The sequence below is a fragment of the Hakea prostrata genome, chromosome 9, assembly GCF_041222555.1.
Source record: "Hakea prostrata isolate BN-2017 chromosome 9, UWA_Hpros_2, whole genome shotgun sequence".
Lineage (NCBI taxonomy): Eukaryota > Viridiplantae > Streptophyta > Magnoliopsida > Proteales > Proteaceae > Hakea > Hakea prostrata.
This window is the reverse complement of record NC_142608.1, coordinates 60,269,871-60,286,497: the sequence shown is the minus strand read 5'-3', so window position 1 is coordinate 60,286,497 and position 16,627 is coordinate 60,269,871. Positions and strand designations below refer to the sequence as shown.

General features: G+C 36.0%; 1 protein-coding gene and 1 pseudogene across 2 annotated transcripts; both read right to left on the bottom strand.

Annotated features, from left to right (window-relative positions):
- Positions 1 to 6,067: 6,067 nt before the first annotated feature.
- On the bottom strand, positions 6,068 to 9,906 carry LOC149005911 (F-box protein CPR1-like; annotated as a pseudogene). Its single transcript, XR_016169962.1, has 3 exons — positions 9,843 to 9,906; positions 7,548 to 7,638; positions 6,068 to 7,455 (listed from the first exon to the last, which is right to left on the bottom strand). The product of XR_016169962.1 is annotated as an F-box protein CPR1-like (transcript).
- A 2,304-nt stretch (positions 9,907 to 12,210) lies between these two features.
- On the bottom strand, positions 12,211 to 15,115 carry LOC149005910 (UDP-Glycosyltransferase superfamily protein). The gene is made up of 2 exons (XM_089168824.1): positions 14,626 to 15,115; positions 12,211 to 13,211 (listed from the first exon to the last, which is right to left on the bottom strand). Exons 1-2 carry the CDS (start codon positions 15,098 to 15,100, stop codon positions 12,328 to 12,330), a joined length of 1,359 nt encoding a protein of 452 aa, XP_089024950.1. The 5' UTR covers positions 15,101 to 15,115; the 3' UTR covers positions 12,211 to 12,327.
- Between the last annotated feature and the right edge of the window lie 1,512 nt (positions 15,116 to 16,627).

Below are 16,627 nucleotides of genomic sequence, written 5' to 3'. Positions count from 1 at the left end.
GCTCAGGACGATGCATTGCAGAGCACATGGGAGGGACTCGGGACTCGGGACTCGGGAGTCTCGCGAGGGTTTCCGAGGAGCCATGGGCCCCATTTTTAGAAAATACGAAAGAAGACAAGGTAGGCTTGACTTGAGTGGTCTTATCAAGACCGAAAGAAGACGAGTAGGCTTGAGCTTGACTTGAGTTGAGTGGACTTGTTGATTGAGTGGCCTTTGGAATCAGATATTAAAGAAGAAATAAAGTTGCTGAGAATGAATCATTGCAAAGCAATCCAAAAAGCAGTAGAAGATTCGAATAGCTGGCAATATACATCTTGATTTATTTCCTGTCACGGAAAGTGATTTGTTTTGTTTTTAATGGAAGAAAAACGTTAAATTCAGGAAAGAAAAATCAACAAAGTGTTCAGAGAGACGGGACTGGCTGGCCTTCTCTAGAAAAAGGTTTGTCAGGCCAATTGTTACGAGTTACGACCTCTGAGGTTAAGGGTTGTTGGTATAGAATCCGGATCATCGCCCCGACTGCTCTCCGACGATTTTTTTCACCACCAAAAATGGTAATTTCTATCTAAAAAATATTAAGAAAAAAAAAAAACTCTCCCATCACCATCCCTGGCCCCCTGTCTTTTGTGGTGGTAAGCCGTTGGCCCGACAGGGTCCCAGATCCGAACTCTGTTGGTATACCCTAGGCAAGTTGCTAAAAAAAAAAAAGTATACCCTAGGTAAGTTATTATCTTACTTTTATTTTTGGCTTCATTGATAATGTTATTTGAAAATCTGTCAAGTTTTTCCCACTCAATTTTGCAACTAAAGAACGAATAAACTACTGCAAAGCAAAAAGTAGATGAACAGTTAAAAATCACATGCTTGCGTGTTTAATTTCCTGAAAATTTCCAACGTTCAAATTACTTTTTCTGCTCACATTTTCAATTTGAATTTTATAGGAAAAATTACGTGATTAGCTGCATTTAGGTTTCCCCTTACAAAAATAACCACTCAATGTTTCACTTTACAAAACTAACTAAAACTGAATTTGCATTTACAAAACTAGCCAGAATAGTGTTTTTTTCATCTCTTAGGATATTTTTACCCCTAAAATTGACCATACCGATAAAGGGGTGAAAATGTCCAAAGGGTATGAAAATAATGATTTTTCCCTTTGAACAAAATAGTGATTTTTTAGCTCAATGTGATTAGTTTTAGGGGTAATAAATGTCTAAAGAGGTGAAAAATCAATATTTTGGCTAGTTTTGTAAATGCAAAGTTAGTTTTGACTAATTTTGTAAAGTGAAATACCAGTGACTATTTTTGTAAGGAAAAACCTAAAAGCAGCTAATCACATAATTTTCCCAATTTTATATTTATTAATATCTGGGCATGACCGTTGGATTCAGAGTTGTTGGGCCTGAACCACCAGGGTCATGCCTGAAAAACAATTGAATTACCATTTGCAATCACACTAGTAACTTTCTCACTCCCAAAGGGGATATCTTTTCATTGACCTATAAACCATGTTACTAGATTTTTAATTTTTTATAAGCTTTAATCTAAAGTTCTCAACGAACACTGACGCATTTTCGTCACACATATTGTTTGGGCCCATGTGAAACCCCCTATGAGTTCTACCTCTAAATACTTTTATTATATTCAAACATAATAAAGCCTACATTAAAAAATTAAATAAATTAATAGGAGGACTAGAATATATATAATGCAATCATAGGTAAATTATAAGAAATATATTGAAACAAGCATATGGACTAAAATCCTATGATTAGGTTTTTGTTATCATTTAAAACTTTAAAAAATCCTGAAAAAAAGAATGTAGAAGAAAAGATATGTTTGAAGTTTATTAACTAAATATAAAAAATAAAGTCAATTTTCATAAATTAAGTGGAAAAAAAAATCAATGGTTATGATTAGATCTAATAAAATTGATGGTTGAAATTCTAAAGGTGAGACAATTTAAGGATTATTGGAAGGGGCACTAATAATGTATTTCATACATAGAAAGAGAAAATCAAAAGAAAAATAATAGAAATATTGAAACTTTAAAAATAATCAAGGGAGGGCCATTTTAGTAGCTCGCAGTAACTCCCACGTGATAGACTTGGCGATAATGACATTATTAGCCAATGGCTGAGCTACCTTTTTTGTAAAGAAGCTCCTATCCATAGAGAGAGATGAAAGGGGCACTTGTATATTAACATTCCTACTCTATTTCCAAGTGTTTGAAAATTTGAAAATTAAAACATCAAAAACCTTTACCAGCAAAATGAGAATGACCTTGTAGAGTTCCAAACACCATTATCAATGAAGTCACAAACAAAAGTATATCAGGTAATTGTCAATGGTGGGTTAGTAAAGCGGTCAAAGGCCCAACCTCCCACAGGGAAGGTCCTGGGTTTGCACCTATCTGGTGGCATTAATGAGTTAGGTTCTTTGCACTCATTTTGTTGATGAAGTCTTTGAAATTTGAACTTTTAATATTTCAAATACTTGAAAATAGAACAAAAACATTATAATACAATACCTTCTCATCTATAGACTTGAGAGGTCTTGTGTTGTTTTCAGGAATATTGTAGGTGAGAAGTTCAAATATTAAAAAACAAATAAAGTGTTTTTTTCTTCCTGGTTAACCCAAAAAAAAAAAAAAAAAAAAAAAAAAACAAATGAAGCTGCCAAGATTAAAACATTCCAAAGCGTGCTAAAGTTTTCTGGGATTTTTCATCATTTAATTACTTTTTCTCACTCACATTTTTTATTTGTATTTTTTTTTCATAGCATTGATGAGCATGCAAGCTCGGTCGACTATAGGAACTTTTGTTTTCCTAGTTTAATTATTTACATATTAGATACTGTTTAAGTATATTTTAAACATTTTTGAAACATTTGGAGTAAATCTATATCCAAAGGATCTTAATCAATTCCACGCCTAATGTGTCTTCCAACATTTAAATAAAAAGGAGCTTTTTTATAAAAAGCTGTCTTCTAACAAAACAGGACCATTTAGGGAATGTTTATTAAAGGAAGAAGAAACCAAATGTCAAGAAAAATAAAAAAGGGTGATAGGAGAAGAGCAATGTAGTGTAGGTTTTCTGATACCTGGACGGAGCCTTGAGGATGGAATACTTAGATGGAGAATGAAGGTAAAACTACTCTGATCTTCGACCAGTCACAGCCAGACTCGCAGCTGTGTAGGCTTGATTTCACCTATAACCATCCTAAGGTTTTGATCTTCAAATTAATCGACAAAGTCAGAATTCCTAATGCTTGGATTTTCAAACTAACTGACAAAACTGAAGTAAATACACACAAAGTGCTCAAAAAGAAGTTTATTTTCATTTATTCAAGTCTAATCTCTAATCTAATCTGCTGGGTGGGGGCTGCTGTTTTATAACCTTACATAAGAAGTCCTATTTTAAACTGGGCAGATAGAAATTGACTTAAGACTCTCAAAACTGAAACATAAGAAATAGATTATTCTAGCCGTATAGCTTAAGTTGAGCAGAACTTACATAATTAGGCTAGTTGAACCAAAGAGTACTAGCATGTAGGAAGGACTCAAAAAGGATCTTCAAATCAAATCAAAATCAACAGAATATGCTGACCCAACAACTTGGCTATATTCTCAGTATCACACTTCCTTCAACTCTCAAAGGCCTTGGAGTTGGGAGGTAATTACACTAACAAACAATAAAAGATCCTTATCTTTTTGGATTTTTTAACATACTTATTGGGAAAAAGAACTCTACCTGGTGGGTGTGGCCCTATGTCTTGATGTAGCACACTAGCATTATATGAAATTACTATCCTACCCTTGTGAAATACAAAAAACCTGCATATGTTGATGCCCCTGTCCAGACCTCTCATTGACCCTGGTGCTGATGCAGGGGCTACACAACAGGCAGTCAGCTCTTGCCTTTGATTATTATATTGCTATCTGGAAACTTGCAAAATGGGAAATCCATATGAGACATCTAACTCATTACAAGAAGGGGGAGGTGAACTGGTGAAGTGAGAAAAGAAGACATCAGCCATCAAATTTATTCAAAATCTTGTATCCTTCTGCAAAGTTCAAGGTACTTTCAACTAAAAGTAGTGAGAAAGCACACTTGAACAAAGCAAAGAACCACTTTTTCAACAGTACATAACTAGAATTAATCTTAATGTACCGTTGACATCATATTCAAAGACTCACGGTTATGAACAAAGATCTACTTTCAGTTTCAGGTCATTGATCTTAATAATTTTGTCAGTCATTGAGTATTTAGATGGGAAACACTTTCACATGTTCATTTCTGTTCAATCATAAGCATCAACTTAGCAAACCTCAAAATAAAGCCCCATCAAAGGTCATAAATGTTCAACATTGAATGAAGTACATTAGCTTGTGACACAGGTATCTTTGTGTAGGTAGTGTATTACTTCAGACACTGTGATCGTAATACATAACAGTTAAACAAATGCTAGACCACAAGGCGGTTGCCTCTCAGCACTTTCCATGAGAAAAACCTCTTTTCTAGTCCTTTCTTATCATAAATATAGTGTATCCTGTAAGTTTGAGTGCTCAGTTTTGCTTCTTGGGCATATTTCAAACATTGGTTTTTGGCTGGCAGAAGAAAACAAAGTCGAACAGCACAGGACGATGTCTTCCTGGGAGCAGTGTATTCTGGTTTTGGTGGAGACCTGTCAATTAGAAACGGCTAGTTTCTCAAGAATTCATTTTGGGAGATGCATCTCCTGGGCACGGATGTCCAAGAGGAACTTCTACTCATAGAATAGGACATTCAGGCCACTAGGGGAACACTAGTACAGCAAATTTCTTAAGATATATGGTATCCAAACTCTCCTGTGAAAGAGGCTGTCAATTTGAAGCTCAATGGAAATAGAACCCTCACCTTCAGCTTTCGTTTTTCTCTTTTTGTTTCGGTGTAGTTTTGGCATGAATAATTTAGGGATGTCACTCATGAAAACGGTTCCATATGCTACTGGTTGGTCAATTTGGAATAATGATGATGGACAATTAGATGAACTAACAAAAAACTATAAACAGTTGAGAGATGGATTTGATCATTTACTGGAAGCGGTGGGCAACCTTATTAGTTATCATTTGAATTACTCTACTAAAGTTATGAACAATGTCTCCTCAGCTTCAACAGAACAATCTTTCAATAATTAACAATATTTCTTCATTCTTACAGAGTGGTTCCTCTCTTCTCTCCCTCAACCCAGTAAGTTTTGTGGTTTTGGTGCAGGCGACTGCCTTTTATTGCCACTGCAGAATAAATTCAAGGGCAATCTAGCCACCGTATATTTTATTAATTCAAATAAAACTTGTTTTTGATAGGGAAAACATAAAATGCTGCCAAATCATTTAGGCATAAATAAGAGTTGTTTCAGAACAATAAATTCAACTTAGAAAAGGAGAAGGGTGAAACTATTGTAAAAGCTAAAGAAAAGAGACATGATCAAAGATGCAAAGAAAAAGAAACTAGAAATAATCTTAAACCTCATAACAAACACTAATGCAATCCAAGGAAGATGCTCTATGCCTTCACCTACAAAACTATACAACTATAAGAGACTGTTTGTTCGATGGAACAAACATAGGGTGGACAAAAAGGGGTGGGAAAAGCGTAGCTTTTTCCATAAAATGTCAAAGGATGAGAATGTTTTTGTACGTGGGGGTCAGAGGGTGAGGAGACAAGCTTCTTTAAATTAAGAAGCTTGTCTGTTGAGGTGTCAATGACTTTTTCTACCCCATGCCTTGAAAAGTCCCACCCAAAATGGTTGAACTCTGTGGAAAAGAAAATACAAATTTACCTTTTGATTTTGGACCCCATATTTTCACTTTTCCCTTATTTTCCTTCCCTCCTTGCCCCACTTCACAAGTTCCCACACATTTAACTATCCCAACCCTTTTCTCCATCAAACACACCTACTCTCTAATGCATGGGATAGGAACTAAGTTACCTTTACCATACAAGTCTACTATGTCCTTGTTCCCTCAATCGTGCCATGCTCTTTTCAAGAACATAAAAAAACAAAAGAAATGAGGGTCATGCTGGATCCCATCAAGATTAAGTTCAACAGATGCATAATTCATTTATGAAAAAATAGCCAATGTAAAGTGATCGTTATATTAGATTTCAGTAAGCCAAAACATTAACACATCAAAATGCCATACTGAAGTAGAAAACCAGAATCCACATATGCATTAACAAGTTACAAGTACATACTATCGTTCCAGGCATGAGCTGAATTATAAATTTATAATGAAACAGTGAAAGCAAAACTGTCATATTGTAAAGCAGTAAAAGAAAGAAGCAGAAAAAGAAATCATAAACAAATTATAGAGAAACCACAGAGATTCAAAGTTTACCTATATATCATATTTCTCTCTCTTCAAAAGCTTCCTTCAAACGGATATTCAGCTTCAATTGGAACAAGACTCCTGATAAAGGAACCAATGACAAACCAATCAAATTCATTGAAAACTCTAAGCTCCCTAAAACTTTGTTTTTCAGGATCATAAAATAGTTGCTTTCTAGGTTCATCGTCCACACTCTCTAACAGTAGAATTTCACCATTTGTCCTGCATTCTTACGGTGATGAAACTATGAAATAGTACTGCAGTATTGGTTGTTGGGTGACAGCAAACATTTTTGTCCAAGACTCATTGCTACCATAATTCTTCATTACCCATACATCAAGATACTCAGCATAGACATAGTGAAATAAAGACAGCAACCCTTCCAATACTCCCAATCAAAACTCAGATTCCCAGCCAGCATCTCCCAAGTTGTTGGGCAATTCAACCACTCGGAACTCCTCAACATCAAACGAAATTATCATTTGCGGACTTAGATCCCGAGGAGTTCCCATCCAGTGAAGAGCTCCTTCCACGAGCTGTGCTGGCCTTCTCCCATTATCAAGATCCCAAGGGGAATCTCCAATTCTTCTCCATGAACTTGTACCCATAATATATACCCAAACTTCCACTCGGTGAAGATAGTTCCTAAGATCATTGTCCACATCATACTGGACGATTCTGACAACCTTATAATCTTTTTTTCTTGGATGATGAACTAATGCCCAACTGCTAAAATCACGTCCCTTGAACTCGACTGGTAAGTCTGGTAACCTAATGTACTCTCTAGTAGATGGATTCCATAAAAATGTCACACTTAGAGATGAAGGCGATTTTATTAGATCAATTAAAAAAATCCATTGCAAGAACCCACAACAGTAAACATGGAATAATCAAATTGAAGGAATGGGTTACCAAGCTTTACTATGTCCTCATTATCATCATGCTTATTATAGTTTACAGAGTACAAGTCAAGTTTATCCATGGTGATGATGACACTGGATTTGTTCCTAGCTGATTGATTCAAGTGTATTTCAATGAAGCCAGGATCGGTAATAAGTTTGCGCCAATGTTTGCAAACAGACCTGCAACATAACAGAGTCCTGGCAGGTCATCTTGAAAGAGCAATTCCAAACAACTTGTACCTAATACTTGTGCCCAGGGTTTGCAAATGCACCTGAAACGTATTAAAGACTTGGTAGGCATTCTTGAAAGTATGTTAATGATGATCTCTTGAGGTAGCTCCAGCACTGCGGCTCTTCTTATCTCTGCAATTTAAGTTGGTCCATAATGTTCATTAATCAACGAAGAGCTGAAACCTTCAATGATGAAAAAAGATAATAGACCCCTTTTTTAAATGGAAATGAATATATTCAAATATCATCAAAATACAATATTTAAACACTCAGGTCTTACATTAATACATGAAAATACCAAAAATACCCTTTCTAATGTTTTAAAAAAATTCAAAAAAAAAAAGAAATCAGAAAGGCCTCAAGAACAGACAGAGATCAATATGATTAAAAATCACCAGACGAGTGACATGTTTACAATCACTAAATCTTCTATTAAGATGCACAAACAAAATTATAAGCAGCAAATGTAGTGAATTAATAGTCCCTTTTGTTTGGTAAATTAGTACATAGACAATCACAAGGCATGAAAAGTTACAGCACCTTTTCACAAGTGAAAATACAATATTTAAAACACTGAGGTCTTACATTAATACACATACAAATACCAAAAATCCTTTCTAATGCTTAAAAAAAAAAAAATAAAAAAAAAAAAAAAAAATGCCTCAAGAACAGACAGATCATGTGATTAAATATCACCAGACAAGTGACATGTTTACAATCACTAAATCTTCTATTAAGATGCACGAACAAAATCATAAGCAGCAAACATAGTGAATTAATAGTCTCTTTTGTTTGGTAAAGCAGTACATAGACAATAACAAGGCATGAAAGTTACAGCACCAGGATGCTGCCATCACAAAATGCTGATAAATAACACAAAGAAAATCCAATCCAATAATGATGTCAAGTGTTAACTACACTTTAATGGCTATGTATTTCAAAATCATGCTATTCATTCCATAAAGAGGACAAATACAAAACTAAAACAAAACCTTACGCAATATACCACTAAGAAAGAATGAAAAACATAGGATAAAAGAAAACCTATTCAGAGCGTCCAATCAAACAAGAGTGTTCAGCCTAGACTAACACAAAATCATAATGTTACAGATAACACTTAATAAGAATAAATCTGTGACAGGTAGAGGTCATATCTAAACCTTGTTGCCAACAAAGGAACTGATATAGTAGGAACTAGAAAGGAACAAAAGTTAATAAAAAGAACTAAAGGAAGACTTACAGGAGCATTAGAAAACAAGAATTGAGCTGGACTCCAGCACAAGTCATGAAAACAGAACAAACTTTGTTTCTCAGCTCACAGTTGAAGGCGTACCATGCACTTTAAAGGTGTTTGGAGAAGTCAGGACAGGGTGTAATAAAAAATTTTAGGACAACTGTATGACCTTTCAACTTCTTAAGAATTCAAATCTCAGTGAAATCAAATTAATGGTCTAAAATGAAGATGAGGGATTTCAACCAAATACAACTGATAAATGCCAATTTTTAATCATTATTTAGAGCCCAAATTGTGATGGGCCACTTAGGAACGCACCTAGGCCATCCACAGTTCACACATTGGTTAGGTCTTATCTGAGCACGCTTAGATCTTTTGGAAGCTTAAAACCGTTTCAGCAATAACCTAATTTCAATTTAAACAAAAAAAAGGGGGGATAATCCCTGATGGTTTTTGGTTGGAAAGCATTTCACCAAGATATTGTTACACATGATAAGGTCAGCTGTGCACATGCACGTGTGTCACTGGGGGCGATGTGCTTCCTCATGATTTGAGCTATGTAATAAAGAAGAAGAAACTCTTGATGACTTACTTGTGGAAGAGTGAATTTACAAAGACTCAAAAAGCATTTTGGAAGGACTTCGCAGACAGATTTGAAGTTAAACGGCAATCATATAATAACTTTTCAAAGCTATTCTCTTGGTGGAAGAGAAAGACAAAGATTCCTGCCTTAGGGCCTATATGGTTAAAAGGCAGCATACTTACCTTACCGCATATGGATCAAAAGGACTGGTAAAACCAGAAAATTTTATTCTGAAAGCAGTGAAGCAAGATTTGAGAACTATTCCCAAGGTACATTTGGTCACCCTTTATCTCAACAGGATTTGCTAGATGATGAAGGATTGGGGTTTTGGTCTCAACAATAAGACCTAAGGGTCATTAGGAAATCTTATGGATGATACCACCAGAAAGCTGGATTTAACTTAATATTGGTAGTAGCTTGTTACCAAATCCAGGACATGATGGAGCTGGAGGGCTTCTTCTAGATGATAAAGCTATGGTGGTAAACTACTTCAGATCCTTCTTGGGGATCAAAACCAACCTCCAAGCATGGTCTGAAGCACTAATACAAGAGGCCAGAAAGCAAGAGGGATTGCTGCTTGCATGCTCGAGGGTGAAATGTCGCTGTAGAGGTGGTGGTAATGCTTGTAACAAGAAGTTTATTTGTTGGTTTGTGAAGCAATGATGTTGAAGTATTTTCTCCTTCCTTCACCCAATTAAATAGAAGATCTCACATCATTTCCAGGAAGCCAATCCAATAGTAGATGTTCTGGGTATCTCTGCTGTGAGAGAGAGATCCTCCTCTCTGTTACTGAATTTTCCAGCATCCATCCCAGCAGAGTTGGAAAGGGATGCTCAGAAGCAGGGGATTCCATAATCCTTTTCTGGGAGGTGGGGAGACTCTTTGTGAGTGGTTGTCTGTTGATGGCATTGCCGAAGATGGGAAAGCCAACCCCGTTTGATTTTTCGTCTTCTTGACATAGCTGGATTTTACAGCATGATCATATTTTTTTCACTTTCTTCTTCTAATACAAATGACCTTTTAGTGAAAGGAAAAAGGGAAAAAGAATCACGTCTAGCATGCAAAAGTGTTACTCATTGAAATTATCTCATTTCGGAAATTTGAAGTTCTTTCAGGGTTACTTAACCCATTTGACCAGTCAACCCTTCAAAAGTATTTTAGTAAATATGCACATATGATTCCTCACATGTCTAAGATTATACGAGGACTCTTAAATCACAAAATTGACTTCTCTCCCTACTTCGAAACACATATTCATCATTAGGAATTTTTCCCATGTATCTTGAAATACAAAGCTAGAGAGGTTATACTCTGACCAGAGAGGAACATAAATTGATCAAAAAAAAAACTCAATTTCAACAAAATCCAGACCTTCCAACTTGAACATAAAACAATGACAACGACAAAGCTCCATGCACACCGAAGCCACCAACAGATTCAGAGGCCAAGGAACCCAAATCAATGAAACTCAGACCTAATTCAAGCTAGTGAATGAAACCCATAAGGGAAATCCAATTTGAAGAGCTTAAAAAGTTAATACACTCCAAACAACTGATAGGAGCACCAAATTCAACCAAAGACTCAACGATGCAAGTAGTAAACAAACAACTCAATTGGTGGCAAAAAAAGAAAACCCGGACAGTGTTTGAATCCGATATTCAGGTATAAATATACAAATGGAATGCGATTCAGCGAATAGAAGTACCTTAGAATTCCACGAGAAAGTGCTTCTAACATACTAAAATGGAGGAGATAGAGAAAGCCAGCGCAAAAGAAAGCAAGTGGAAGAGAACAGATAGAAACAACCACGAACCTGTTCCTTAAAAACTTCCCTAAGAACTCTGCGAAAACGTCCTAAAATCAGACAATGCGCGGAAGAGGGATATGCAAAATCTGAAAACAACTGTCCTGTTACAAACCGGAATCGCAGATAGACTGAATCTGGTCGAATCTGACGGAGAAAAGTTTATAATCGATGCGATTAATTCCGATCTGATTCTCGATTTTTTGATAATGACACTACCATATCCAAATCCTATTATATTCAGGTAGATTCGGTTAGTATCCTATCATTTCTCGATAGGTTCAATCAGATTGATTACAGGTTTTCCATAAATAAAAAAATCATCTTCTATACACATCTCTCTATCTGTGTTGTCAACAACAATGCACTTTTACCACAAATAAAAGGTTGTGCTTAAAATTTTAATTTTGGATTAAAAATTTTTCAATACTCTTTTAATTTTTTTAATTTTCATAGCCACTGGGTTTGGCATTAAAGTGCATTACTGTACAAATGTGTTTTTCCATTTTCCACTACCTATTGGCATCATTATATTTGTGAGGGTTTAGTTTGAAATTTAAGAATTTAGCAACTTTCATTTTTCTCTTCTTATTTTAGTCTTTGATTCTCTTAAATTTCTTCATTATCCTCTCAAAGAATATTCACACACATCAAGTAACAATTTATATTAAAAAAATTAACCCAAGAAAATAATTTAACCAGATATTTTTACCAAACAAACAATAATCTGTCAGAAGTGGTATTATCATATTCACATCCTATCTGGTTATACATTTACACCCTCAGTTGTACGCGATGTTGTCATTTTGTTTAAAATAGATAGCTTTACATTAACGGGCGGGAGCTTTTTACATATACCCCTTGGAACGTCGAAGTCGTGACCTCTTCACTAAGACGTCGTTCATTACAAACTGAATAACCCTACCAAGTTTCACTTCTGATGCCCAAAAGAGTGAACGGTTACATATTTTCTTCTCCTTTAATATTTCAAATTGACCAGTTTATCCTTTGATTAGTTAATACTTCATATTTACTACATATTTTGTGATTGAATTCGATTGGAGAAGGATGATCTGTAAGTGTGCGTTCTGACTGAGAATAATGAAAACATATTAAAAATTCCAAATGCACATTCAGATGCTCTCTTACACAAAACTTGGATTTCCATTAAAAATTTACGGGAAACAATTACTGCACTAGTCAATATAATGAACTCTTGAGTTCATCTACAAAGGCTATCAAATTAGCTGAAGCTCCTAAGCTACCCTTAGAACAAAAAACCCTTTCCTTCAATTCCAAAACCCTTTGTTGCATCTCTTCAAACTCATCCATCACTCTCCTCACACCATTCTCAACATCTTTACATCCATTCCCTTCCATCTCCACTCCAATCCCCCACACTTTCACAATATATTTACAATTCACAAATTGGTCTCCAGAGACTGGATAGCACAAGAGACATTTAGCACATTCTATGGCTTCCATTGTAGAATTCCAACCACAATGTGTGAGATAACAACCTACTGCTTCATGTCGAAGCAATTCCTTTTGAGGAGCCCACGAAACCAACAAACCTCTCTTAGCCACCCTCTCCAAGTATCCTGCAGGTAACCCTTTTCGCCACATAGGTGATATAACCCAAATGAAAGGCCTCCGCGTGGCCTCAAGCCCCAATGCGAATTGTTTAACCTTGTCTTCTCCAATTGGACCAACCCAACTTCCAAATGACACATAGATGACTGATCCACGCTTTTGTTTATCCAACCAATCCAAACAACTCCTATCTTCTTCCCAAAAGCTAGGGTTCTTATTTCCCGAATGCCTTGTCAATGGTCCAACGAGGAACTCATGCGGGTGATCTTGAGTATTGATGGAATGATATTTTTTATTCTGATCATCATACCCTTCACGGAAAGAGTTTACAAGGAGCCACGGGAGAGTTCTCAATCTCTCAAGTGTCCTCAACCAAAATGTAAACCTCGATTTCCGTGATGCCGAGTCTCCAACTAACCATGGTAGATCTTCAGCACTCAATAGAGATTGGCCTGGTACAAAGCATTCTTCATCTTGATGTTGAGGAATTCCTGCCAAAGAAAAAAAAAAGACCATCAATTGATTTGATCAACAATTTAAGATTGTTCCAATTTAAGATTGTTTACTTCTTACATTGGTCCAACCAGTATGTGACTAACACTGAACCTGGTTTCTTGGTCCAATGTGGCTGGTCTGGTTCAGCCTTTGGTGAACCAATCTTGTCTTGTTGTATTACCCTTCTTTTGATATTAAACAAAGTTGGCAATTATGAATACATGCTCAACCATATAAATCATTGCCCATGTTAGATTTCATGCATGATTGCTTAATCAAATGATGATCAAATCATTGAAGATGTTATATTATGCAGATCCATTTGCTTGACCAAATCATGAAGCACATGGGTGTTCCACATGGAATTCATAATCTCATAAAAAATAACAATTATATAAATGGTTAATCATTAATTATACATTGGGGTCAACCATACTCTCCGGTTGAGAATATCTAAGAAGATACTATATAAATTTATTAAGTTTAGTTTGTAAAATGGTATCTCCAAGTCTACTCTCTTAAAATAAGAAATTCTAGATGAAGAACCAAATTATTTTATTTGTATAAAAATGAAAATTAAATATCCAAATACCTGTATTAACTACCAACTAATAATTATTACGTCTGACTTAATATCATTTGAAATATTTTTACAAGTTAGGTGCTGCAGTGGATATCAGATACTGAGAGATTCTCCATAAATCTTTTTATGACATTCTTAGAAGTTGACCTAGTTTTAAAAATTTTATTAATTTAAGATAAATTTGAAAGATTTGGTTGACAAATATAGAAAAATAACAGTAAAAAATTAAAATTTAAGTTCAGATGCATGTTACCCACCTTCCTTCTTTATTATTTTGATGAAACTCAATTTAAATAGGAGACTAGAAATTACTAAAAAAAGTAAATTACAAGGAAAAAAAATAAAATAAATCCATGCACCATAGGGGGATCATGGATGTCCCTTCATCAAGTATCATAAATGCTATGTTCCCCTTAGGGTATGAGTTCGATCATATTTGTATTATTCATGAATAACTTTTAAACATCATTCAAGTCATTTGATTGAAAAAGACATGGATAAAGAAAAATTGTGTTTTTAAAGAGACCAGAGATAAAGGTCCTTCTAAAATCCTATCATCACTAAATATCCATCACACTCCTAAAAAGAATTTATTTAACAAAATCCCAGTCTAATTTTAGTGAGATTCATTTTTCTACAAAGTTTCTTATATGACCTCCCCAAAGTGAGTAATCTACCCTTAAAAATGAGGAAAGATATCTAGTGTAACATTTGTATTTGAGAGCATCAAAATAAACAATTTGACAATAAAAAGTGAAATGAATATATCTCCTACAAGAATGAGAGAAGAAGAAAAAGAATGAAGTTGATGGATAAGGTAGTCTTACCAAACTCGTCGATAAGTCCAAGGCTGATCATGTTTGGAATGGAGGTGATCAAATGATAAGTTGCAAGCATGGCAGGCCAAAACCCTGCTGCAGGGACACCACAACGATTTGCAACTTCGATAGCCCATGAAGCTACCAAATCAACAATCACACAAGCAACTCCACCATCTTGGTCGTCAAGTATGGAGATGGCGTGCTCTAGATGAATTGGCATGTTACTCTCCATGGCAAATGCAATTGTAAAGAAGTTCACTGGTTCATTCTCATCCAAACCACTTGGAATCGACATGAACATAATCTTATCTTCTCTTTTAGTCTGAGAAGAAACGATACGACAATGAATGAAATCAGGTACAACGACCACTGGGTCAAACCCCTGATCATGCAAGGCCAAGGCTAGTTGAGCCATGGGGGTGACATGCCCTTGTGCAGGGTAGGGAACCAAAACAACCTTTGGCCTTGCTATGAACTTCATATTCCTATGCTACTTTGATCTCTCAAGAGCCTCCAAAATCAGATATCCTTCTCCTTCCCCTATGGCCTCAACTCAAAGGGCTTAAATAGTGAGAGAATGGAATGGAAAGGGCCGATCTCCATACACAAGTTTTGTGCACGTTGTCTTGATAATCTTTGCACGTGCCTGGACGGCGAGTCACGTTGCCCCACTTGACGTCTTGACCGCGACCGTTACGCGCGGCCCGCCGGAAACTTTTTGAAAAATGTGAAGCGAGGGAAATGACGGAGAAATGTAGGGAGCACCGAAGTATTGTAAACGTCAGTCGTCAGATTAGAATAATTGGTTTTGATACATGGACGTACATTAGGGAAAACACACATGTGATGTAATCGAGAGTTCGAGACGACAAGTTTGAAGTGTGAACATGATCATTTATTTTGAACTGTATGATCACATGTCAGATAAGGTGGTCCCCACGCGCCTTACATCTTTATGCTTTACACCGTAGATAAATCATTACAGATCCATATTTAAAGAAGCGGAGCCCACCCAAAGAGTTAGGTCTGAACGCACCCATCTTCTGGCATGAAAAACGCTTCGGCCATTGAGAATGGTTTTTATATATCACCATAAACTGGCCCACAATAGTCTTTCTTTCTCTCTCTCTCTCTTGTTTTTTTATTTATTATTATTTATTTTTTTGGTGGTAATTGGCGCCAATATGTAGGTTAAATTTGCAGTGGTTTGGCTGGTCCGACCAATTTTGAAGGACCATGTCGATTATCATAATAATTTCGCCCCTGGCTTGAGAGGATTTGAAATTTTGACCTTCTACTTGGAAGTGGTAGTTTTTGACTAATTGAGTCACCCCTCAAGATTGTTCGAGAAATTAACGGAGCTTGTCTTTCATGAACTTTGTCAAATTTACAATAAGGAGTTTCCATAGAGCTACTTACTTTGGCAAATTTGGGAAGCGAGAAACCAATCAGCATTCAATTCTGTTGAACCATCCATGTGTTGCATCCTCACTGCTATTGAAGGTTGCTTTATGGTAAAGCTCTCAGCCCATCTTCCTACCAGGAATTCAGAATGCCAACCAACCTATATGCCTCTCAGAGTTATAGCGGAAGACCACATTGATCTTTTTAGGATCTTATTAAATGTGTCGTGGCACAGAGGATTCCACTAGTGATCAGGGTTGTGTCATATGGGACCCTAACGTGTAGTTATTGGTTGCAAAGTGTGTTGTCTGCACCACATTCTTTGCTTTTTCTTCAAAGGTCGAGGCGAGTTGTGATGGTTTAATTTGATACTTGCATCCCTCCACTTTTTTTTTGGGCAATGCATCTCCCCACATTACTAAGGCTATTGTTCTTACTGACTCCATGGACATCTTTTCAACACTCAATTATTTCCCCCTGGTCCACAAATTAGGCTAACTCAGTTGTGATCAATGAGATTCTCAAACACTCTTGATTTTTCTTCATGATTCGTTTTAACCACATAAAGAGATCTTCGAATCTTTTTGTTGATTTCCTAGATTCT

Excerpts from the sequence above, each read along its gene's own strand:
- LOC149005910 (XM_089168824.1), bottom strand. The coding sequence starts at position 15,100 with ATGAAGTTCATAGCAAGGCCAAAGGTTGTTTTGGTTCCCTACCCTGCA. Across the intron at positions 13,212-14,625 it reads TGGACTTATCGACGAGTTTG|GAATTCCTCAACATCAAGAT; the intron begins GTAAGACTACCT and ends TTTCTTTGGCAG.